At 36.2% G+C, this 26,036-nt stretch overlaps 1 protein-coding gene across 7 annotated transcripts; it reads right to left on the bottom strand.

Annotated features, from left to right (window-relative positions):
- Positions 1–8,171: 8,171 nt before the first annotated feature.
- Positions 8,172–24,557, bottom strand: BIRC3 (baculoviral IAP repeat containing 3). Of its 7 annotated transcripts, none has more exons than XM_060104687.1 (10): positions 24,445–24,557; positions 23,569–23,671; positions 17,283–20,422; positions 17,072–17,171; positions 15,326–15,404; positions 14,483–14,531; positions 12,655–12,897; positions 9,259–9,513; positions 8,949–8,990; positions 8,172–8,833 (listed from the first exon to the last, which is right to left on the bottom strand). In XM_060104687.1, exons 3-10 carry the CDS (start codon positions 18,133–18,135, stop codon positions 8,640–8,642), a joined length of 1,815 nt encoding a protein of 604 aa, XP_059960670.1. In that variant the 5' UTR covers positions 18,136–20,422; positions 23,569–23,671; positions 24,445–24,557; the 3' UTR covers positions 8,172–8,639. The 7 variants fall into 7 exon arrangements, with proteins under 7 accessions (XP_059960670.1, XP_059960673.1, XP_059960671.1 ...); XM_060104690.1 differs by having other exon boundaries at positions 23,623–23,671; XM_060104688.1 differs by lacking the exon at positions 24,445–24,557 and adding an exon at positions 24,068–24,368.
- Between the last annotated feature and the right edge of the window lie 1,479 nt (positions 24,558–26,036).

The following is a 26,036-nucleotide window of genomic DNA, read 5'->3' as shown; positions in this document are numbered from 1 at the left end:
ATAAGGAAACACTGGCCTTAAATGATACATTAGACCAAATTGACTTAATAGATATATATAGAACATTCTACCCAACAATGGCAGAATACACATTCTTTTCTAGTGCACATGGGACATTCTCCAGGATAGATCACATGCCAAGCCACAAAACAAGTCTCAATAAATTAACAAAAAAACTGAAATTATATCAAGCATCTTTTCCAACCACAATTCTATAAGGCTAGATATCAACTACAAGACAAAAAACTGCAAAAACACGCAAATATGTGGAGATTAAACAGCATGCTACTAAACAATGAAAGGATAAGAGAAAAAAAAATTTAAATACCTGGAGACAAATGAAAAAGCCATGATGATCCAAAATCTATGGCATGTAGGAAAAACATTTCTAAGAGGGAAGTTTACCTCGATAAAAGCCTACCTCAGGAAACAAGAAAAATCTCAACTACCTAAACTTACACCTAAAAGAACTAGAAAAAGAAGAACAAACAAAATCCAAAGTTAATATAAGGAAAGAAATCATAAAGATCAGAGCATAAATAAAGTACATAGAGATGGAAAAACAATAGAAAAGATGAGTAAAACTAAGAGTTGTTTCCTTGAAAAGATAAACAAAATTGATAAACTGTTAGCCAGACTTGCAAGAAACAAAGAGAGGACCCAAATCAATAAAATCAGAAACAAAAGAGAAGTTACAAATGATACCACAGAAATACAAAAGATTGTAAGAGATTACTATGAAGAATTGTACACCAATAAAATGGACAACCTAGAAGAAATGGAAAAATTCCTAGAAATGCACAATCTCCCAACACTGAATCAGGAAAAAATAGAAAATAAGGACAGACCAATTACTAGTAATGAAATTGAATCAGTAATTAAAGAAAAAAAAAAACCTCCCAACAAACAAAAGTTCAGGACAAGATGACTTCATAAGTGAACTCTACCAAACGTTTACAGAAGAATTAACACCTATCCTTCTCAAACTATTCCAAAAATTTGCAGAGGCAGGGACACTTCCCAACTAATTTATGAGGCCAGCATCACCCTGATATCAAACCAGACAAAGATATTACAAAAAAAGAAAATTACAGGCCAATATCACTGATGAACATAGGTGCAAAAATCCTCAACAAAATACTAGCAAACCAAATCTAACAATACATTAAAAGGATCATTATCAAGTGGGATTTATACCACAGATGCAAGGATGATTCAATATCCACAAATCAATCAATGTGACAGATCACATTAACAAACTGAAGAATAAAAAATCATATGATCATCTCAATAGATGCAGAAAAAGCTTTTGACAAAGTTCAACATCAATTTACAATAAAAACTCTCCAGAAAGTGGGTATAGATGGAACATACCTCAACGTAATAAAGGCCATATATAACAGACTGACAGCTAACATCATACTCAATGGTGAAAAGCTGAAAGCATTTCCTCTAAGAACAGGAACATGACAAGGATGCCCACTCTCACCACTTTTATTCAACATAGTATTATCAATAGAAGTCCTAGCCACAGCAATCAGAGAAGCAAAATAAATAAAAGGAGTCTAATTCGAAAGAAGTGAAACTGTCACTCTTTGCAGATGATATGATACTATACATAGAAAATTCTAAAGACACCACCCAAAAACTACTTGAGCTCATCAACAATTTGGTGAAATTGTAGGATACAAAATTAACAAATAGAAATCTGTTGCATTTCTTTACACTAACAATGAACAAGAGAAATTAAGAAAACAATCCCATTTACCATCACATTAAAAAGAATAAAATACCTAGGAATAAGTCTAACTAACCTAACTAAGAAAATAAAGACCTGTGCTTGGAAAACTATAAGACACTGATGAGAGAAATTGAAAATGATACCAAATGGAAAGATATACTATGTTCATGGATTGGAAGAATTAATATTGTTAAAATGCCCATACTATCTAAGGCAATATACAGATTCAATGCAATCACTATCAAAATACCAATGGCATTTTCACAGAACTAAAACAAATAACTCTAAAATTTGTATGAAAACACAGAAGACTTCAAATAGCTAAAACAATCTTAAGAAAGAAGAACAGGGCTTCCCTGGTGGCGCAGTGGTTGAGAGTCCGCCTGCCAATGCAGGGGACACAGGTTTGTGCCCCGGTCCAGGAAGATCCCACATGCTGCAGAGCGGCTGGGCCTGTGAGCCATGGCCGCTGAGCCTGCGCGTCCGGAGCCTGTGCTTCGCAACGGGAGAGGCCACAACAGTGAGAGGCCCGCGTACCGCAAAAAAAAAAAAAAAAAAAAAGAAAGAACAAAGCTACAGGTATCACGCTCCCTGATTTTAAACTACACTACAGGGGCTTCCATGGTGGCGCAGTGGTTGAGAGTCCGCCTGCCGATGCAGGGGACATGGGTTCGTGCCCCGATCCCGGAGGATCCCACATGCCGCGGAGCGGCTGGGCCCGCGAGCCATGGCCGCTGAGCCTGCGCGTCCGGAGCCTGTGCTCCGCAACGGGGGAGGCCACAACAGTGAGAGGCCCGCATACCGCAAAAAAAAAAAAAAAAAAAAAAAAAAAAAAAAACTACACTACAAAGCTACAGTAATCAAAACAGTATGGCACTAGCACAAAAACAGACACATAGATCAATGGAACAAAATAGAGAGCTCAGAAATGAACCCAAACTTATATGGGCAATTAATGTATGACAAAGGAGGCAAGAATATACAATGGGGAAAAGACAGCCTCTTCAATACATTTGTGAAAACTGGACTGCTACATGCAAAAGAATCAAACTAGACTACTGTCTCACTCTATGCACAAAAATAAATTCAAAATGGATTAAAGACTTAAATATAAGACTTGAAATCATAAAACTTCTAGAAGAAAACATAGGCAGTACACTCTTTGACAACGGTCTTTGTAATATTTTTTGGATCTGTCTCCTCAGGCAAAAGAAACAAATGGCACTACATCAAATTAAAAAGCCTTTGCACAGCAAAGGAAACAATCAAGAAAACAAAAAGGCCACTTACTGAATGGGAGAAAATATTTGCAAATGATATACTGATAAGGGGTTACTATGTAAAATATGCAAATAACTCATACAACTAAACATCAAAAAAACCCCAACAACCCACAAACAATCCATTTAAAAATGGGCAGAGGATCTGAATAAACATTTTTCCAAGGAAGACATACAGATAGCCAACAAGCATATGAAAAAATGTTCAACATTGCCAATTATTAGTGAAATGCAAATCAAAACAACAATGAAATATCACCTCACACCTGTCAGAATGTCAGAATGTCAAAACAGCCACAAATAAATGTTGGTGAGAATTTGGAGAAAAAGGAATCCTGTACACTGTTGATGGCGATGTAAATTGGTACAGCTACTATAGAAAACAGTATGGAGATTCCTCAAAAAAATAAGAATAGAACTACCATATGATCCAGCAACAGCACTTCTGGACATTTATCCGAAGAAAACAAAAACACTAGAATATATATGCACTCCTATGTCCATTGCAGCATTACTTACAGTAGTTGAGATATGGAAGCAACCTAAGTGTCCATCAAGAGATGACTGGATAAAGAAGATGTGCTATATATGTACAATGGAATATTACTAAGCCATAAAAAAGAAAGAAATCTTGTTATTTGTGACAACATGGATAGACCTAGAGGGTATTATGCTAAGTGAAAAAATTTAGACAACAAAGACAAATACCATATGATTTCACTTATATGTGTAATCTAAAAACACAAAACAAATGAACAAACATAACAAAACATAAACAGAGTTATAGTACAGAGAACAAGGAGGTATATGCCAGAGGGGAGGAGGGCAGGGGGAGGAAAGAACTAGGTGAGGGAAGTTAAGAAACACAAATTTCTAGTTGCAAAATAAATGAGTCATGGGTATTAAATGTATTATACCTAAGTACTAGGGATGTAACATACAACATGATAAATATAATCAACACTGTTGTATGTTATATATGAAAGTTAGAGTAAATTCCTGGAGTTCTCATCATACGAAGAAAAATTTTTTTCTATCTCTTTAATTGTGCACCTATAGGAGACGATGGATGTTTATTAAACTTGTCATAGTCACTTCATGACGTATGTAAAGCAAATCATTATACTGGATATCTTAAAATTATATAGTACTGTATGTCAATTATATCTCAATAAACCTGGGGAAAAAAAGAATCATGGAGTACATACCATGTGCACAAATTCTAAGGACAGTGCAAATAAAAAACAGTCCCTTCCCAAGAGCTCACAAACTAGCAAAAGAGACCAATAAATGAACCCTGTACAATGTGATAAGCGCTAGCATAAAGTCAAGTACAGGGGCAATAAATGATCATGAAGGAAAATCAACTATACTTCAATAAAATGAAAAATGTTTAAATATGGAGCATGAAGAAAACTTTTAACTCAGCCCAGAGAAAAGGGGGTGGATGGTGCATGGAGAGAGTAGCTTTCTAGAGAAGATATTTTATAGTTACATATTACCTTTTAATAATTTCTGATGAGTCTCTAATGTCTTGAAATGATAAAATTAAGAGCTATTATCTAGATCAGTACTGTCCAACAGAAATGTAATGTGATATACATAATTTAAAATTTTCTAGTAATTATATTAAGAAAGTAAAAAGAAACAAGTGAAATTTATTTTAATAATATATTTATATAACACAACATATCTAAATATCTAAAATATTATCATTTCAACATGTAATCAATATAAATTATTGAGATATTTTATATTCTTCTAGGTTTTCTAAATTTATTTTGTATTTTATACTTACCACACATCTCAATTCAAACTAAGCCACATTTCAAGTGCTCAATGGCCTGACATGGGACTAATATATCAGCTAACACAGACCTATTTTGAACTAATGCTTCCCAATATCTTAAAGTATGAAGACCTCTCAAAATACTTTGAGGATATCCACATTATAGTTTGACACTTTTAATATCCATCAATTGATAAATCATATTGAAAAAGCTCTTTTGAGCAAATTTAACAATGCTTTTCTATGTATGTTGATTTTGTATAACAGTGTCTACATGTGTTTGAAAAATGGTACCCTAAGATATGGTATTATATATCATCGCATATCATAGTATGGTATCACATAATATGCTTAAGCTAATTTGAATTGGATTTTGGCCTGACAGAACATATAGATCACTATTTTTAGGCATCACCTAAGTTCTATTGTATCCACCCCTACTACATTAATAAAGCTGACAGATGAGCACTTTTTGAGAGGTTCCTTATAGATATGATTCAAATATCCTGGTAGCAAGATGACTGTTAAAGAATTCCTAAGGTCTCTTCCAGTTGATGGTAGTATTTTATATGGGTTCTCCTCCCAACTCTCTTACTTACCAGCTGTGAGACCTTAGGCAATATACTAAAACTTTCTAAACCTTTGTTTTTTCATCTTTAAAAAACAAGAACAGTATCTACCTAATATTTGTTGAGCACTCTAAGCATCATACATGCATCAGCTCTTTAAATCCTCACCACAATCCCATGAGATGTTGCTATATTATCCCCATTCCACACAGATGCACTCAGAGGCACAGTGACGTTAAATAATTTGTCCAAGATTACTCAGCTGTAATTTGAACCCAAAACCTGCAATTTTAATCCCCATGCTATATACTGTCTTTCTTAAGTTACAGTGATTCTCAAATGAGATAATACATACAGACACTTAGTACATGCAAGTTCAGTGTCAGTTTATTACTGTTATTATTAAGATTCTAATGCCCATATTTGTACCTTTCTAAAATGCTCTTTCCTAACTGGAAATGCCTTGCTTCATCATTCTGAAAATAATTCCAAGTCCCATCTCCTACATAAATCGTTTTTTAACTAAGTTGATCGCTCTTCACTAAAAATTCCCTTTGATATCTAAAGAAGTGCAGAATTTGGCCCATGATTCTCCACCAATGATTATGCCTTATTACTTTAACAACAGTGGTAATTAAGGAGGAAGAAATTCCCTCTCACATCCCACCCCCACTCATAGAAATTCATTTATTAACTCATTTTTTTCAGTAAGGGCCTATTCTATGTCAGGCTCTGAGCTAGGTGCTAGACACGTACTGGTGAACAAAACACATAGTTCCTTTTCTCACGGAAATTTTGACAATAGAACATGACATTAAACAAATGTATAAATACAAATTGTGGTAAATGTCATGAAGAAAAAGAACAAATAGGCCATCAGAAAGACAGTCTAAGGGGTATAATTTAGATGGAGGAAGTCAGAGAAGGCCTCTCTGAAGAAGTAACATCTAAGCTAAGTAAGTAAGACCTGAAGAATGAGTAGAAATTTGTCAGGGAAAGAGTAAATGAAAGAACAGTCCAGTCAAAGACCCTGAAGCAAAAGAGCTTGCCATGTTTATTTAGACACTGAAGAAAGCCAAGATAGCTGAGATATAGTGAACAAGAGGAAAGTGGTAGAAAATGAGGCTGAAAACTATATAGGGCCATGTCAGAATGTGATAAAGAGCAAAATACCTATTATTGTATTTGAACGGTACAAACTCCAGAGGTTGGACCTTGCCTATCTCTTCTTTACTAGGAGGGTAGGGGTAGGCACAGTTTTTAAAAGAATGAGTAATCCTGACCTACTAATACTCTTTGTTTCAAGGGTACTAGTGTTGCTTCTAAAATAGTAAGTCTCTTAAACATCCCATCTAATAGTTTTGACTGGAACTTACATGGTAAACATCCACACTGTCTACTATGATGTGCAAGACATCAAAAGGAGGTAAAGATGTTTGAATGACATTGCCTGTGACTGCAAAGGAATTTAATGGCTAATAGTATCAAGTAATATAAGGAAATGGATAAAAAGAATGGATGGAAGTTATAAGGGGCATAACCTAAGTATGAAATTAAGCCCACTGCAAAGTTCTGAATTATAACGCTTATTATATATGGTATATTGAGGTTTAAATTATCTACCCAATCCTGGGGACTGAAGGCCAGGTTGGATGGTGGGTGAAGTTGGAGAGAATCAAATGAATGAATGCATGTCAAGCACCTAAAAACATGCCTAATGCCTGACATGCCATCAGCAAGTGAAGCTATCATTATTATCTATAATGACTTTTTTTTTCCAAAACAAAATTTCAGTGTAACACTTAGGCAAATAACAAAATATTTGGATAAATAAGTTGGTTATGTTAGCTATACATATATTACCAAAATGAGAAATGAGCAAGTGTTTCACAGTGGAGATGGCAAAGTTCAAATACTAAGTGTAGTATGAACTAAGAACCAGATTAAAAAAACTGCTGCAAGAAGGGTATATACTATCTAAGCATTTATCTTAAAGCTGAGTTACAAATCACCTAAGCAATAATACAATGGATTCAGCCTTACACCCCAGCAGGACACTGTGGTTAGCATGAGGCTAGCCAACTGAATTTTCTAACAAAGAGGCAAAATCAGTTGCATCCTAAGTAGTCTCCCAGCATCAGAATGAAGAGATGGAATCTCCCCCTCTTGCTTGGTTCCTAATCTTTCTGTAGAACTCCAGCAGACATCTAGAACTGGTTTAGATGATTGGCCTTTACTTGTCTCTCCAGACTATTCCCAACTATAGTGTCACTTCTGGTTTTAAAGCCCTAAAAACTCTACAGGAAGCAAAGGATATAGAATTATGAATTGAACATGTTGAGTACCAAAAAGTAATGCAAAGGAGGAAATTTTTCTGCACTGGCAGTACAGAACAAATTGATTTATGAGAACAAGCTGTTTGTTCCAAACACTGCTAACCAGTGTATTTTCAAGTCCCAGAATTAATACCAAAGTGGTTAGAATAAAACTAGGGGCTTTTCCCAATGGGTAGGGCAGGCATGAGACTTCCTTGAATGAATCAACAGACAAATGAATAAAGAAATTTACTGGGAAGATTATTTGATTTTGACTCAGACATCCTATAAAATCCCATAGATTAAAGCCAGGTGTGGTTGACCCCTGTGCTCTACAAGTATAAATTAAGAAGCATCTTACAGAAAGGGATCTAAACTGTAGTTCAATATTCAAGAGGTCTTAGGGAGGTATGGAAGGAGGCTGGGAGTCAGTAAACTATCCGATTATCATAGAAATGAAGGTATTAAGAACAAGAGTAATTTTGAATGCTTTATTAAAATGTTCCTCACAGAATTCTTTACAAAAACATCATGTCCTGAAAAAGTCATTCAACAAACATCAAGACCTTCTATGTATAGGACATTGATGGAAAAAGGAAGAGAATCCATGTTCCTGATCCTTAATACAGCTCCAAAATATTTAAAATTCTGAAAGTTCAGTTCAAAATCTTAAATTTTACTTCACTTACATTTTCAATAGTGCTGAAATTTTCATTTAGTATTGTGCTTATAGTGCTAGCCCTGTTTTTTGTTCACAAAAACAAAAGCCTATCATTCCCATGCTACATAAAATATGTATGTTCATGTTTTAGATAAATATTTATATAAAACAAAATTGTTGTAAATAAATAAGATATCTTAAAGAAACCAAATCAGTATCAAAGTTAAAATTACAATATATGTAATCCACTAATTCTAAAGTTTAGACAAAGTTTTAGATCTTCTTCATGAAAGAAATGTACGAACTGTACCCTTGATTGTACCTCTACAAATAGGGCATTTTCTTAGAGAAGGGGCACAATCTTTGCAAACCACTAGATGACCGCAAGGAATAAACACTATGGACACTTCTTTGTCCATACACACTTTACAAGTTCTTTCTTCTTGTAGTCTCCTCAATTGTTCTTCCATTGGTAAATCTAAGAAGAGAAAAAAATTTTAATAAAAGGCAACTTGCTGCTTCTCCTCCAATGAAAAGCCAAGAAAATAAAAAACAATGTTTTCTACTGATTTAAATTATTAATACTATTTTACCTGAAACATTTTCTGTGGGAATGTATTTTATGTCTTGTTGCACTAAGGGAGAAAAAGCAAAAGCATTACCATGACAAATAAGGTTAACAATATTTAGTCACAGAATATATATTTTTAAACTAACAGTTTAGACTCTGGCCAAATACTATAGATAATTTTCATAATGTCAAGTCAATGAAAGCCTTCAATCTTTTTGTACAATTAATAGTTTATAAATTAGGTTGAATTATTTTCAATAATCACAAATCGTTAATAAAAGCATATTTTCAATTGACCTAGGAAGTTCCAAAAGTAATTTTCCAGCACTCACCAAATAAATGCTGGTATAACATGGGGTCAATTTCTTGTAGAGAGTTTTTGAATATGGTGGCTGCAAAATTTCCTTTTACTAAGATAGTATCAATCAGTTCTCTTGCTTGTAAGGATGTCTGTGTTTTTTGTTTAATAACATCACTTTCTTGCTCGCTAATCACTCTGGCAGTTAGTAGACTATCCAGGATTGGAAGCGCACAAGTCAAATGTTGAAAAAGTGCCATTCTATTCTTCCGGATTAATGATAGGTCATCTTTATAGAAAAGAACACAAACACAATCACGTTCAAACTGCCCACAAACTTCCTTCCACATATACACATATAACTGAATGAAAACAACCATAATTCATAATCAGTTGGCACTGAAGTTGATTGCTAGCTTTGGGGGTACCTGATGCCCTGTGCTTGATAGTAACTCTACTTATAATAAGAACTAACACTGAGCACTGTGGTAGGCACTTTCCATGTATTAACTCATTTCATCTTCACAACAGCCCTTTGAGGTAGGTACTAGTACCCTTATTTAGCAGGTAAGAAAATAGAGGTACAGTGAGGCAAGTAAATTGCTAACGGACACACAACTAGCAAAAGTCAAACTGAGGCAATTTGGTTTCATAATCTGTGCTCTCTACCATTCTGCAATACTGCCAATGCTTTAACCAAATAAAACTTAGAACCAAATAAAATTGAAATTTTAATCCAATCTAGTCAAAGTGGGGAAAGGCAAAATCAAGGGAATTAAAATGATAGAACATTTTTTTCTCAAATTATCAGTCACCCATAAAACTTCTTTAAAATTCCATTTTAAGATGCAATTATTAATTAATTATTATTTCCCAAAATTAGACATGATATTGCTATTACCTCAATGTTTTATAGTAAGGGGGGAAAGGCACTAACAGCATTTTGAAAAATAAATCCTACTTGTCAATACCTTCCTGTCCTATAGGATCTCTGTATTCTTCTTCCAGATCTAGATTTTGTATCTAGTGGTAAAATATTTTATATTTGAAACTCTGCAATTTTATTATCTCTTTGGAATATGACTTATGATTCCAAGTTTATTAATTAACTATCATATAGTTTTACCATGATCCATAAAGCTTTTCTATAAAATAAAAAGAGAAGTTGGGCTGTCTAAAGAAGAATTATTTGAGGGGAGATGATCGTTAGATTTTAGAAACTCTGACTTTGTCAAATAATAGGACATATAAATAGAACTGTTTAATAAGGAATAAAAAACAGTGCTTAGTCAGAAAGTCCAGGCTCGAGATATACATATTGAAGAGAATTGAAGCTCTGAGAATAAATGAGAAAAGGATCAAGACCTAGAACAGTGTCTGGCACAAAGTCAATGTTCCACAAATACCTGGTGAACAAATGAACCATCAGGCCTCATCAATTTAAACAGCAGTAGGAACAAAGAAATAACAGCCAGAGGGATGGAAGAATTAGAACTTAACATATTGTTAAGTAATCTATGGTTAAGAAGTAGTGATATTTTAGAAAATTTAAATATAATTTATACTTGATGTTAAAGTATATTAATTTTTTAATTTTTAATTTTTCTAATTACATTTTACTTAAACTAATGTAAGAAGTTCTCTGAAATTCTTAAGACTTCTAAAATTGGATTGCTAGTAGCTGCAGAAAATAGTCTCACTTCAAAGTCATAGACTGTATTCTGGTTTATAAGAGGTGAAGACTTGAATAAACCTTTGAAGCATATTATTCTTTTATCCTGGAAAAAAAATCCTAAGTTGCCTCTTTATTTACACATCTGTCAAGAAATCACTCACCTACTCTTCTGGGAAACTATAAAGTAATCAGTAATGTAAATGTAAGTATTTTCATTGTCATTCAAAAAATATTTCTTGAGCACAGACTATATACAGATACTGTGCTAGGTAGTATGGATATAACAGTGAGCTGAGAAGCTAACAGATATTTTTGACAATGCAAGTTATTGTATATACTGTTGACTTGGAGTCAACTCTGGAAACTGTTGATTTTTTTTTGGAAGAAAGATAAGTATTTTATAGCTGGATGGCTTTAGACTTCATAGGGTCTATAAACAATTGTGGAAATGGGTGTTCTCTTCTTTGAGCAGTTGTTCACTGATGACCAGTGGGGTAAGACTGAGAGGACTACAGGAAGGACATGCAGCCCTATCTTCACTTCACAATGAAAAGGAGAATTTGGCTGGGCAAAGATGAACTTGGGCTATGTTGCTGCTGTATTGGTGACATGTAGAACTGAATAATTCACACTTTGGTAAATAGAGGATGCTGTATTACTGGGATCTGATATGTTTGTCTGGGTTGGCAAGGGGTAGATTTTTCCGGGAATGGAGTGGACAATCTCACTGTCAACCATCCTGGGAAGAAAGAGGTCCCAGATGGCCTTGGACAAGGATATGGGGCAAAGCTTTCTCATTCTGGGCTTTGTGGATATTTGGGGGCCTGAGCTTTGCTTGGGACTTTCCTAGTCATTTGTTAAAACTGGTCAGAGCTACACAGAGATGAATCAGGAGCTAGGCAAAGAGATTCATGAGGACGGGCTTAGGGGCACCAAGAGAGGCCACATACAGTTATAGCTGTCAACTGCCATCTGTGATGTAATGCCCTTCTGTTATCCCTAAATCTCCAGTAAGAGCTTGTTAAAAGTTGTAATCTGTTTTCAGCTGTGTTGAAAGGACTCTTGGATCTGGTCCATGCTTCAGAAGGAGTGGCAAAGGAGAGACCAACATTTCTCTTTGTCTAGGCCAGAGTGATGATGGCAGTGGAGCAACCAGATGAGAATGAACATGCTCATCCAGAGGAGGGGATAAGCCTCAACACAGTAGAGGCAACAGGGAGCAGACAAGGCTAGCATGGAAGGGCATGGATAACTTGTCTTGGGAGAATGTGAAACAGTGTCTTAGAGCTCCCCTAAATAACACAGGGACACTCCAAAGGGGAATTCAGTTCTTGTGTGGTCAAATAGGAAACTTAATCATAATTTTACATTAATTTATAGTCACAGGCTGAGACACACTGTTACGCTAATATTAAAATTAATAATTGTCCCTGATCCCGCCCCAATTTATAGCAAAGAGGAGTGAGCAACTAGTCTGGGATCAAAAATGTGCCATGAATAATTACATACACAGTCAATTACCCAGAATAAAAATAGAAATTAAGAAAAAGCAGGAAACAATGCTTTCACTCAATATATGTACTTATATTTTCAATTTACTAATAAGGAATGCAAATATATTTTAATGTGAAGGAAGTTTTCAGAATTCAAATGCAGAATATTGAACTTAAAATCCAATTGGACTGACAATATTTTCAATAACTTAGGTACAGCGACATCCTTATGGAAATGGAGACTGTAAGTAAATATGTGTACCTGATTCTTTTTCCTCAGTTGCTCTTTCTTTCTCCTCTTCCCTTATTTCATCTTCTGCATTAAGTAAATCTAATACAAGATCACTGACAGTTTTGTAATTCTCTCCAGTTGCTAGGATTTTACTCTGAACTGTCTGCTTTACCAGCCTTCTACTAAAGCCCATTTCCAAAGCAGCTTTAACAACAGGCGTATTCATCATGACTGCATCTTCTGAATGGTTTTCTCCAGGTCCAAAATGAATAACTATACGGAATAAAGAAGTTAACGCATATTGGGATAGTCTGTGTATTTTCTAAATTGCGAGTTATTACAATATCAAAAACATAAGGCCCAGAAAATGTGTAGGTACTATTTTGTATTACCTTTCTTAAATTTAAAATAATGATATACATGTTCAGTCACTAAAATAGGAATATGGAATATTGTATTCAGATTCAAAATATGCATTATCTGGCATAAATATGAGTGGGAGAAAGAAACAGAATGTTGGGATCATCCCCACCAGCACTGAGATTCCTTTTTCCCCATGTTGAATGAGCAAATGAGCTTTCTAAATCAAATATGTTTAACATAATTTTGAAAGAGGCCAATTGTAATCACTCATATCTATTACTGCAAAGGCCTCCTAAACTATTGCTCCTGTCTAATTCATTCTCAACACTGTAACCAAAATGACTTTTTAAAAACACAAATCTGAATGTGTCACATTCCTTCTTAAATTCCAACAACGATTCCTTTGCTTTTAGGATAACATTCAACTGTGCCTTACATCTTATGCAATCTGGACCCTGTTTACCCCTTCAGCCTCATCTCTTGCCACTTACTCATTCGCCTTCTATCCCAGAAGCCACAAACTGATGGCTCTTGGGTCAAATTCTGCCTACAGGGCTGACCACTCTTAAGCTAGCCTGCTTCATTCATTTACCTGTTCGCAAATCCTACTTCTAGCTGTACAGGATTTTGTTCAGTTCTTCAAGTGTGCCTGTTCTCTTTTGTCACTTAAGTCTTTCATGTGCTGTTCTCTCTGCCAAGAATATTCTTTTCCTCCCGTTGTTATTTGGTTAACTACTATTCTTCCCTTTGATTCTGTGCTAAGACAAATACTTCCTCTGATAAGCTTTTCTGATCTTCCAAGTCTGGGCTAATTGTCCCGCATGTGCTCTCAGAGCACACTTTACTTTCCATACTGTTCTCCTATCTGTATATTTGCCTGTATTCCTTAAACCACTAGCTCATGATAGCAGGTGTTATGTTTATCCTATTTTCTATTCTTTCCCCAGAATAGCAGAAGCACAACAAATATTTGTTGAACTGAATTTAACACTAGATAAGGGAGAAGAGCTTGTTCAAATATTGGCTCTATCACCTTTCAAGTTTAAGGTGGTGGACAAGTCACTTAACCTCTCTGAGCCTCTGAGTACCTACTGAAAAATGAGAATATTATTTTCTACTCTCTCCGTTTCATAGAAAGAATATGTATGCAATCTAATGTCATAGTGCATCCGTTCCCACACTCGTCTGAGAACAAGGGTTAGGCTGGATGTCTGAAGCTTGTTAAAACTATAGATGCTCAAGCCCCACCTTCAGATACTATGATTCAATTCAGTAGGGTTAAAGTGGAGACTAGAAATCTATAATATTTTTTAGAGTTCCTCAGGCAATTATGATATGCACTAAAATTTGAAAAATACCAATAATGTATTTGAAAATTCACTGTAAATTATAAATCATAATATAAATGTACATTATTATAATTATCAACTTTCAATCTTAACAGTATCAAATGGTTCTAACATTTAAATGCAGTAATTATTATTAGTATACATACTTGGTGACTCTGCATTTTCATCTTCTGGATTGTCTGAAGTAGATAACAGCTACAAAAAAATGTATATAAATTAAAATGTAAATCTTATCTTGTTCATTGCAATAAAAATTAATCAAGAGACCTAATTTATTCAATTTATTGCAAACTGACATGTTTACTGGCAACATAATTTTTTATGTCAAAAGCAGAATTTCATTTACATTCAACAGCAATTCTGTAGGCCATAAACTAATAGAGTTTCTTCGTGTGTGCATGTGTATGTGTGTATTAACAAATAAAATCCATTTTCATTAAGGCAGGAAAAGGGCTATACCTTTTCAGTGACTGTAAGACAATCACTGTTTGCCTATCACCCCAAAGATCTTCCATTTTCTGGGTGCTCCTTTGGGATAAGCTGGACCCTTTATTTCCATTGACTGTGGCTAGGAAGTGTTTGACTCTCAAACTATTCTCTAAGTTCTTACTTGCTTTTCTGGGAAGATTAGAAAGAGCAATACAGTTATCTTCCTCAAATCCTTTTAAGAAAAATCTATATAGTAAAACTATTAATTGCTACTATCCAGTCAATGTTTTTCCTCAGATAATTTAATTTATTGCAACTTTCTTGGAGAAATACTCAGAAACATAACTTAAATATTATTTTTCAGAAGGTTTCTAATTCTGGATCTGCTGTTATCCAAAGAATAGCACTCTCTAAGATCATGCTGGGTGTTGAAAAAAGAAAATGTATTTTTAAATTGACTTGTCTTTTCACTAAAATACTACTCTCTGTAATTATCAGAAAATAATTTATCAGAAAATGAATTTAATGAATGATTTAAAAAACCAAAAAACTGTCCCTACCTGTTCAAGTAGATGAGGGTAACTGGCTTGAACTCGACTGATGAACTCTTGTCCTTTAATTCGTATCAAGTACTCACACCTAAAATGTAAGTGAAATTAAATCTGGGGGGTTATTTTAATCTGGTCATTTGTAGACTGTTAAATATTTCAAGTGAACATAAACATAATTATAACCACTTGACTATTCATTTGGCATATAGGAAGTGATAAGAGATACTGCACTCAAAGGTAAGATGATGTAAGCAAGAGGAAGGCTGTAACTGGTACTTGGCCAAGGCTGATGTGGATAAGGGTTGTGAGGCTCTCAGTCTACTGAGATAAGTAAGGCTGTCTCCACTCCGAGGTCCTTGCTGCTCTCTTCAACTATTCTAAGATTCCTAAAAACATTCTGAACATTCATGAGCCAAGGAGACAGGTAGAAAGTTCCCTAATAAATGATATTGTTCATACATAAGCTTTGTATGTTTAAAAGCTAAAAATATACATAGAAAGAATGAGGAAGCTGAACACATTTTCTAAGAAGTCAGACATTCACAAGTTTGGTAGTTTCTAGATAATGTATATCCATGGTCAAATTTAAGTACAAAATGAATTCATGACACTACCAAAGCAAATTTACTGTTCTTTTTATATATTCACAAAATTACCACAATAGAAAGCTAGCAGCACTTTTTTAAAATGTCTATGTAAGGTGTTCTTTATAATCTTCATAATTTTTGAAATTTGAAATATTTGGGGAGTGCAAAGTTGCTATAAATGAAGACATAGTATCATATAAAAAATTATATAATGCAAATGTTAGGATACTAAGTTTAGTAATCAACACTAAAAATACTAAAAGTGTTGACCATGAAAAATTATAGGCTACCTGATTTTAGTAAAAAAAAGGGAGAGCGTAAACAAGTATAGAATAATCAGAAGTGTAAGACATGACAACAAAATGCTATGTAGTGATCAAAACAGATGAGATGGGTCTGGATTTACTCTGATGACCCTACTTAATATTGTAACCAGCCTGGTGCCTCTGATCTCTCTTACCCAAGCTCCCTTTTTTCTTTTTATCCATAGCACTTATTATCTTCCAACATGCTATATAACTTATTTATTAAGTTTTTATTCATTGTCTGTCCTCTCCTGCTGTAAGTTTAGCATATGAGACCAGGAGTCTTGGTTTTGTTCAACTGAGTATATTAAGCATCTACAATAGTGCCTGATAATAGGTAATCAGTTAATATTATTGAGTGTTGAATAAATGGAAATATGTTCAAAACATGTTGACTGAAAAGCATTTCAAAACAGTAAATATATCTAATTCATGTAAAATTGTATACATTTACGTATATATGTACATATGCATAAAGAGATGTCTCCGGAGAGATGTTCACTAAAATAGTGACTGTGGTCATCTTTAGGTGGTGAGATTTCTGGACATTTAAATTTTTTTTGTCTCTGTACTTTCCTACTTTCCTACAATGTGTAACTTTGGTTTTATAATGAGCATATGTTATTTTAATATACATATATATATAATTACACACACAAAGAAACCCTAAATTATTTCCGCTTTATCTTAAATTTCCATCGAAACCTTTTAAGTAATTATTTTTCTAAGTAATACCTCCTAAATTTATTCATAAATGTATTTTTGAAACAAAGAATAAAGTAACAGTTGATTATAAGGTAAACACATATAACTCCTCTTACAATAATCACACATATTTGCAAAAAAAATTTCAAAACAATTACCTTGGAAACCACTTGGCATGTTCCACCCATGGATCATCTCCAGATTCCCAACACCTCAGCCCACCATCACAGCAAAAGCATTTCACATCATCACTGTGACCTAAAATTAATTTTGGACCAAAACTTATGAATATATATAATTTGACCACTAAAATGTATGAGATAACACATGGTGAATATCTGTTTTTTATTATCAGATTAAGTTTCTTACCCATATAATAAAAACCTGCACTTGCAAGCTGCTCAGGATGAACTGGAACACTAGAAGGCCAGTTACAGAATGTTTTAAAGCGGGCTGCATATGTCTGCATGCTCAGATTAGAAACAGTGTATCTTGAAGTGCCTTGAAGCTGATTTCCTAAAAATGGGCAGTTGGGGAAATGTCTCAGGTGTTCTGACATAGCATCATCCTTCGGTTCCCAGTTGCTCAATTTTCCACCACAGGCAAAGCAGGCCACTCTATCTCCAGGTCCTATGTAGTAAAAGCCTGCTTTTGCCAGATCTGTTGGTGACAGAAAAGTCAATGGCCACATCTGGAAAGTAAGTAATCTGGCTTTTTCGGTATTCATTGCACAACGGTAGGGACTTATCCTCAAGGCAGAAAAATCTTGATTTGGTCCAGAGTTTAAAAGATTTGATGGAAAGCTTGAATAAGAGCCACTGAAATAGCCACTGTTTTCCAAACTTGGAAGTAATGAGTACGTGGAATTTGTTACTGAAGAAGGAGAAGTAGGCTGAGAAGTGGCTCCCGAGATGTTAACTGAATTTAGATTCTGAACAAAGCTACAGCTAGGATACAACTTTTTATGCTTTTCAATAGGATTATCTCCTTGTTTCCAGTTATCCAGCATCAGGCCGCAACAGAAGCATTTGACCTTGTCATTCACACCAGTATAATAAAAACCAGCACGAGCAAGACTCCTTTCTGAGACAGGAACACCAGAGGGGAAAGCCGAATAGGTAGACATTCGGTACAGCTCACATGAAAAGTCATACTTCAATTCAAATATGTTGGCACTTTTCATCAAATTTGACAAGAATACGCTATTTTCTACTATGTTCATAATGAAATGGATGGGGAGGAAAAGGGACTAGCCTTTCTCTGGGGAGGTAGTTTTGTGCATGGGTTTTGATTTTTATTAATTTTAGTACTAGATTGAACACTTAGAACAGGAAATCTTTCATTCTTTTTTCTTCTATGCATTTAGGGTTATAGCATGGCAAGATTCTAAATCTTATATTGATACATTTTAAGGGCCAGTTATGTACCTGCACCTTTGTATACTCTTGCATACAATGTAAACATGATACTACACAGTACCTTGCGATGAAAATTAAAACCATTCATAAAAGTGTAGAGTGCTTTAGGTCATCAAGATGCCATTTAGTGTCAGATATCTCCACAGGTAGGTCACCCTCTCCACTAGTACGCTTCAGTGACATCCAGTCAGCCTGAAGATAAAATGTCTCACATAGCTAGTTTGTTTCGGCGGAAAGCTATGCTGTGTAAGTGTTCTATACACACAAAAATATTCAAACTATGTTTATTTTGCTTTTCTTAAATTGTGAAATTTTGTAGCCAGAAAAAAAAAGCATAAGACCTACCTCAAAAGAGGAAAAGAATGGACTATCATATTTCACTGATTCTAAGATGCATGTTTTAATATCTCTGCTATGGAGAGGTATCTTACAATTAATGAATGGCATGTCACATTTTAATTAACAGCATTTTTATTTCTTAGAGGTACATAAAATAATGGTGTGCTTTACAAATGATGACATCTTAGATTCAATGAAATACAGTCTATCCAAAATCTTGCTCAAATTAATTTTTCTTCCTACAACAATTTTATTAGGGAGAACAAAACAATTCAAAATTTTCTTCCAAATAAAGAGCTTAAGTAGTAACAGAATTGGTTCATACATCTCAAGACCTGGTTTCAAGATTTATTAAATAATAATTACTTCCCATAGACAGGTACCGGATTGCTTAGTCATAGCAATACCACTAGATCTTAGCAAATTAAACATTGCATTTCAAATAAATTATCAGAGATGAATATATTTGCTCACTTGGTCTTTTAGACTCAGCTTCATGCTGTTGAGAACCAACATCAAATCTCCTGATAATGGATTTACTTTTAAAAACAGTCAAAAGTCAGAGTGCTGAGTCTGCAAGCTAAGATAAATAATCAAAAAAAAAAAAGGATAAAAAAATCTGGCTTTGGTCAGAAATTATTTCACAGATAGCATACCTTGAACCAGAATTTATCATGACAAAAAATAATAAATTTATTTTGTCACAATCCACTTCTTTTGAACAGCAGAGATCTCAAAGTTCAGAATTTCTCAATTATAAGTAGCTATTAGTAAGTAGGTTCTGTGTCAATAATGTCAGTAATAACCAATAAACAAGTCAACATGGTTTTTTTTTCTAGAAGTATTTTGCAAGCATGCTTCCTGGGTCCCACATATGTTGGGGCTTTTGACTGCAGACTTCAATGCTTTATTTCCAGGTGGGAGTAGAAACATATCTAAGTACCAGTGATAATTGCCCTCAGAGGTAAATTATTATGTCTAACTTCAGTATTCCTTTCATTCTTGGTGTTACTACTGTCTCTGTGTGAATTTTCTTTTGGAATAAGTTTGTTCATTTACCAAAATGTAACCATCCAGTCATCATTCTCATTCTAATTATTCTCAGAAATAACAGCCCATTTGAACAAACTAAAGTTTTGACTTTCAAAATATCAACAGTCTTATAAATGGTTAATTTCTTTACCAATCATCATATTTATCTTTCATACTTGCTCTAAATTTGTTGCACCTATCAAAAAGTTTTGTTCTTGACATTTCTTTGTCATTGCAGAAATCTTTTAACATACCAAAGGTTTTATATGCATGTTTCTCTAATTTAGCAGAGGGTTGAATATTAACTCTTTGTTCCAGATAACTGTCACTCATTTTTAAATCTTTACCAAACACAGGTACTTTTTTCTATTCTACACAGCAGCCAGTGGGAAACTTCCTGGCCAACTTTGAAAAAAGTAGTTCAACAATATGTCCCAGCTACAATCATTTCTTTATATCCACAAATCAAATTCAGAATCAAACTTATTATTACTTTATAGTTATACCTCTTATAACCAGATCATATTTTAAAAATTAACATTCTTTGGATACCAAAAACTCCTGTTAACTACTTTGTTTATTCATGCACAAAACTACCTCCCGGAGATTAGACTAAGTCCCTTTTAAGAGTTTTAGGCCTCCATTTTGAGATGTTTTGATTTATAGAAAAAACTGGAATGAACTTAGAAGAAGTAGAACAGTTCGTCTCTTTTGTAAAACCTGTTAAAAAAAAAAAGACAGTTTTAAAAGTCAAATAATTCATAGATGTAACACCATGATCTCTTTTTAAACATTTTTTCCAAAGCAGAGCACTAGTATTTACTGAATGTCTGTGACATACAAGGTGCTGTATTAGGTACTAAAGAGGCCAAGAAATCCCAGATGAAAACCAGAAGGCTCAAACTGGTGGTCAACAGAGGTATTATGTTTGGCTTGCACAGAATTGGACTCCAGCATTTCACTAATTTTTTTAACTTTTATTTTGCAATTAATTTATACATAGAGAAAACTTATAAAAATAAGAGTTCCCACATATCCTGCACTTACATATCCACATATAACCATAGAAACCAGGAAAGTAACACTGATACAATGCTGTTAATTAATCTATATGCCTTATTTGAATTTCACCAGTTTTCCAAGTAAGATTTTTCTTGGAAAAATACCACAGTACATTTAAATGTTTTAGTTAATTACCAACATTTTTTAAAAGTAGGAGATTTCTGGGCTTCCCTGGTGGCTCAGTGGTTAAGAGTCCGCCTGCCAATGCAGGGGACACAGGTTTGAGCCCTGGTCCAGGAAGGTCCCAGATGCCGTGGAGCAACTAAGCCTGTGCGCCACAACTACTGAGCCTGCTCTCTAGAGCTCGCGAGCCACAACTACTGAGCCCATGTGCCACAACTACTGAAGCCCACGCGCCTAGAGCCCGTGCTCCACAACAAGAGAAGTCACTGCAACGAGAAGCCCACGCACTGCAACAAAGAGTAGTCCCTGCTCACTGCAACTAGAGAAAGCCCGCACGCAGCAACAAAGACCCAATGCAGCCAAAAATAAATAAAAATAAAATAAAATAAAATAAATTTTTAAAGGGATTTCTGTAAAAAAAAAGTAATAAATAAAATAAAAGTAGGAGATTTCTGGACTTCCCTGGTGGTCCAGTGGTTAAGACTCCGTGCTTCCACTGCGGGGGGCGCGGGTTCAATCCCTGGACAGTGAACTAAGATCCCACATGCCACACATGGAGGGGCAAAAAAAAAAAAAAAAAAAAAGTAAGAGATTTCCCATGACATTCTAGATCCCAACCTTATCCTGAAAAATCAGAAGACCTGGCTACACCGGGCATATATTCCTGCATGGCAACAATCAGCTAGTGCCGAGCAGCGGCTGCACCCTTTAGGGAAGGCACACGCTCTCCCCTTTGGCACTCTGATATGGAGACTGTCAGTTGCTTTTTGTCACTGAGTGGCACTGCTGTTTTCCTCACAGTAGAATTATGAAGAAAGTGGAATTGTTCTAATACCTGTGTCTATCAAAAGTAACAAAAATGAAAGGTAGACAAAGAGGGACATTTTTTAAGAAAAATTAGAGTAACATATTTCTTTGTGGAAAGGAAGACTATTCCTACATGTTAAATATGTAAGCAAAGTGTGCTTTTGTTTAAAAAAGTCACCCCTAGTTTTGTTCATTTAGATCACCTGCCTGGTCCCTATGCAGATGAGATTTCAAACTCCTTACACAGATCTTACCCTAAAGAAGCTTTGATGTGGAAACAAGGCATGTCTGTGGACATTTAGGCAACAGTTATACAATAAATATACAAAAATATGCCAAGATGCCAACCCTGGATCCATTCAAACTCTGTCTTAACCATTTCCAACACCTCGAATTCTAAATGCTGCTGGGGAAGATCTACAACCTTGTAGATAGAGACCAGCATGACGTCAGACTCCACCTTGGCTGGCCCTCCACTATCTCTCATCAATTCTTCTTAAGCCTAGCCCACTGGCCTATGCAACTCTTCTAAACCTTCAATACCTTCCTCAAATTTCTCCTCCACAACTCCCCATCTCACTTTCAGTAGATTGTTTTGCCTTCGAATTCTCAAAGAAAAGAGACATCATTGAGTAGTAATCCTTTCACATTCTCAAATCCATGCCCTTTTTGCTCACAACCCACTTACTGCCTCACTTAAAAGAATCCCATCCTCCCCCACTGGCCTCAGAAACCTTGCTCTTAACCCCATCCTCCTCATTTCTTCAACTCTCTCTACTGGGTCTTTTCCTTCAATATAACAAGCATGCTTAATTCTGTCTCAGCTTTCAAATGAAAACAAAACCAAAAAACCCTCTTTCAACTCTACTTTTCACTCTAGCAACTACCCTGTATCTCACCTTCGCTTCACAGCCAAATGAAATGAACAACTGTCTATGGTGAAGGTCTCCCAATACAACTGGCTTTAGCCAGCATCACTTAAAACCACTCTCTATTTTTCTTTTATTTATTTAAAGTATAGTTGATTTACAATGTTGTGTTACCTTCAGGTGTACAGCACAATGATTCAATTTTAGATATATATATATATGTGTGTATATATATATATATATATACACATATATACATATTCTTTTTCAGATTCTTTTTCCTTATAGGTTATTGCAAAATAGTGAGTATAGTTCTTATGCTGTACAGTAGGTCCTTGTTGGTTATCTATTTTATATATAGTAGTGTGTATATGTCAATCCCATCCTCCTAATTTATCCATCCCCCACCTTTCCCTTTGGTAACCATGTTTGTTTTCTGTGTCTGCAGAAAACCACTCTCAGTATGGGTAACACCAATCTTTTCTTTCCCCAAACCAGTGGAATTTTTCACACCTGACACTGGGGTCCACTTCCTCTAAGAAATGTTCTAGTCCCTTGGCTTCTGATACCACCCTCTTGGGATTCCTCTTTCCTTTCTTGTGGCTCCTTCTCAGATTGGCTCAAGTCCCCAACCTCATCTCTTCTTACTCTATCATTTCCAGTGGGCAACCTCCCTGATGCCAGCGATGTTGGGTGTGTCTATCCTCTTGGGCACTTAGCACATCCATGTCTCAGACACTGGAGTTTAAGTGTGCCTTTTCTCTCTGCCTCCCCTTAGTCTGTGAGCTCCTTCACAGCAGAACTGTTTCAGCTCTGTACCAGCCCTCCCACTCCCACCAGCCATTCAGCCTGGCATATAACGTAGACACTAAGACTTTTTGCTGAGAAGTGAATTTCGCTAACTTGACTGAGCCCCCCAGGACCGCAGCACCCTCACTTGCATGGTATTAAGGACATCAATTTTACATTAATGACTACAAAGTCTGCTCAGTTATGGTTTAATACCAGGCTTTGGAGTCAGACATCTTGAGTTTCCAATATCATTCAGTCTCCGCATACCAGGGGTGTGATCCTGGGCAAGTGCTTCTTAGGACTGTGAGAATTAAACCTGAAAACACATGTAAAGTCTTCTAAGGGAGTCGTTGAATACAGTGGGTATTAGAAACACCTAATGTTAGCAACAAATAATGGCAAACAAAGTTAATATTACTGTTAGTTTAGGATCGGTTAAATACCTCCAGCACTTTACTAACTAGATTAAGAGCACTACAGGGTTTCCATGCTAATCACCAGGAAAACCACCAAAAATCTGCTCTTTCTGCCACCACTTGGGAACACTCCTCCATCTGTCCATTAAAAAAAAGATTTTACTGAGTCCTTACTATGCCCAAGCTCTGCTTTAGGCTCTGTGCTGAAGCTCATCTGGCACCGTCTAAGGCCCGGTGATATCTCTTGGCAATCGAGTTAAACCAACTGTCAAAGCTTCCCCATTCCACTGACTCACTGCAAAAGGAAAACAGGAACTGCACACCCGGCAGGAAGGCGGACGGAAAGTGAGTGTCGGCGAGGCAGCGCCGGACCCGGCGGCCCCACGGGCTGGAGGGCAAGTCTGGGCGGCGGCGAGGACTGGCCGGACCAGCGCGGCCGCGCCGGGAAGGGCCGCCCGGGCTCCCACTCTCTTCACGTCCCTGGTCGGCTCGAGAGCCGGCCTGGAGCCGACCTCTGGGTCCTGCAGCACGTCTGATTACCGTGCGCCCCTAGGCGAGCGGCAGACGTGACCCCCGCCCGCGCGGGACGCAGTGCGGAGACGTTGGGGGTCGCGCGCACGGACACGCGCACAGACACAAACAGTCGCGCGCACGCGCACTCTGGCTCACTCACCTCAGCTCTACCGGCCGGCCTGCCGACCCCGGCAGGTGCGCGGCAGTCGGGTTGTGCCGGCCGATTCTTGGCGGGTGACAGCCGTCGGCCCGCTGTTCGGTGCGGGCTGGAGTCTCACGCTGCCTTTTAAACGTCTCCCCACCCCCCCACCCACCGCTCCTCCCCTTCCCCACCCCCACCCCGCTCCATTTGTCCCGCACTCCTCCCAGCGGTTTGCTTGTTCGCTGGTGCTTTCCTCTTAAGACTTAGGGGAACTCCAGCGGTAATAACCACACGCACTTCCCCTTAATCAGTGGCCTGGCAGACCCACTCGGGGATTTCCATGACCCGAAAAGCGTGACTGTTTCTTAACCGGGGCGTATCGGCGTGGCATTTACTGAAATACCTTTGCTTCTTTGTTCGTGGGTCAGAGGAAATCTTGATAATCTGTGAGGGGGAAGATGAGCATTGGTCAGCCTGACTGGAAAAGGTCCATCTCCCACATAATAAAAAAAAAAACAACCGCGAAACTTTGTGAACTCTTTCTGATAATTTTTACTTTTTGTTCTAATTCTGTTATAATTGTAAAGCATGAATGGAAATGTAGGGGTTTGTAAAAAAAATCACAAGATTCTCCTTTTCAGTTTATTTTTAGTGTTTTAAAAGATTGAGATTACCATCTTAGTTTGCTATATTGAAATCTTTTTTTTTTTTTTTTTTTTGGTTCGTTGCTTGTTTTTATAACTAGGGTGGAGTTGGCTATAAAACAAATTCCGCCTTTTAGCCTTTTGTGTCACAGGGGAGATGTCTAAATTACCGTGACAGTCTCATAGAAACCTGAAGTCAGAGTCTAACTGCACTGCCATATTTTCCTCAACATTTCCTGCCTAAGCAGTAAATTTAAGCACAATTATCTAAAGACAGTGCATGCCAGGGTAACAGGTGGCTTGGGAGAGCTCACCTGATTTTCCTGCCTTCCAGTAAATCAAAGATATCAAGCACTAAAGGCAGAACCCATAAATTACTCAGTACTTCAACATCCTATGGAAACAAGAATGCAGTACAGTCAGGATGAGCTGGGATATCTTCTGGATTAGGTGGATTTGGCTGCCCACAGCAGTTAGAGTTCCAATTGGAAATATATCAAAAAGATTAAGTTTATTTATGTGGAGATTTCAATTCACTTTTGAGCCTGCTTAGTTCAAAACCTTATAAGCCATTTTCAACTCACCCTTGAGATAGTGGGAAAGATTTTGTGCTCCTTATATACTTATGATCATGTACCTACCAAAATAATTTTGAAAAACTATATTCCTCTGCATATTTTTAACTTAAGATTAAAACAAAAAAGTTGTTGTAGTTGCTAAGGAACTACAAAATGTAGACATAGATGTTTTAGAATAAAATTGATCCGCAGTCTTTTAAATGTGTTCAATGGACTACAAATACCATAGCCATTTGATACCCCCCATCATTATATATCAGCTCATCTTTAATCATCGGAAATATTATATCAATGCTTTTTGTCCTTGAACGTTCTACTTCTCCCATAGAATTTTAATATATGTTTATAATGGACATCTTTATGATCCCTCTGGCACATATTTCTGAAA

This window comes from Mesoplodon densirostris, chromosome 7 (assembly GCF_025265405.1).
Source record: "Mesoplodon densirostris isolate mMesDen1 chromosome 7, mMesDen1 primary haplotype, whole genome shotgun sequence".
NCBI classification, from domain to species: domain Eukaryota; kingdom Metazoa; phylum Chordata; class Mammalia; order Artiodactyla; family Ziphiidae; genus Mesoplodon; species Mesoplodon densirostris.
Note: the sequence above shows the minus strand (reverse complement) of the source record. Positions and strands in the feature narration are given on the sequence as shown.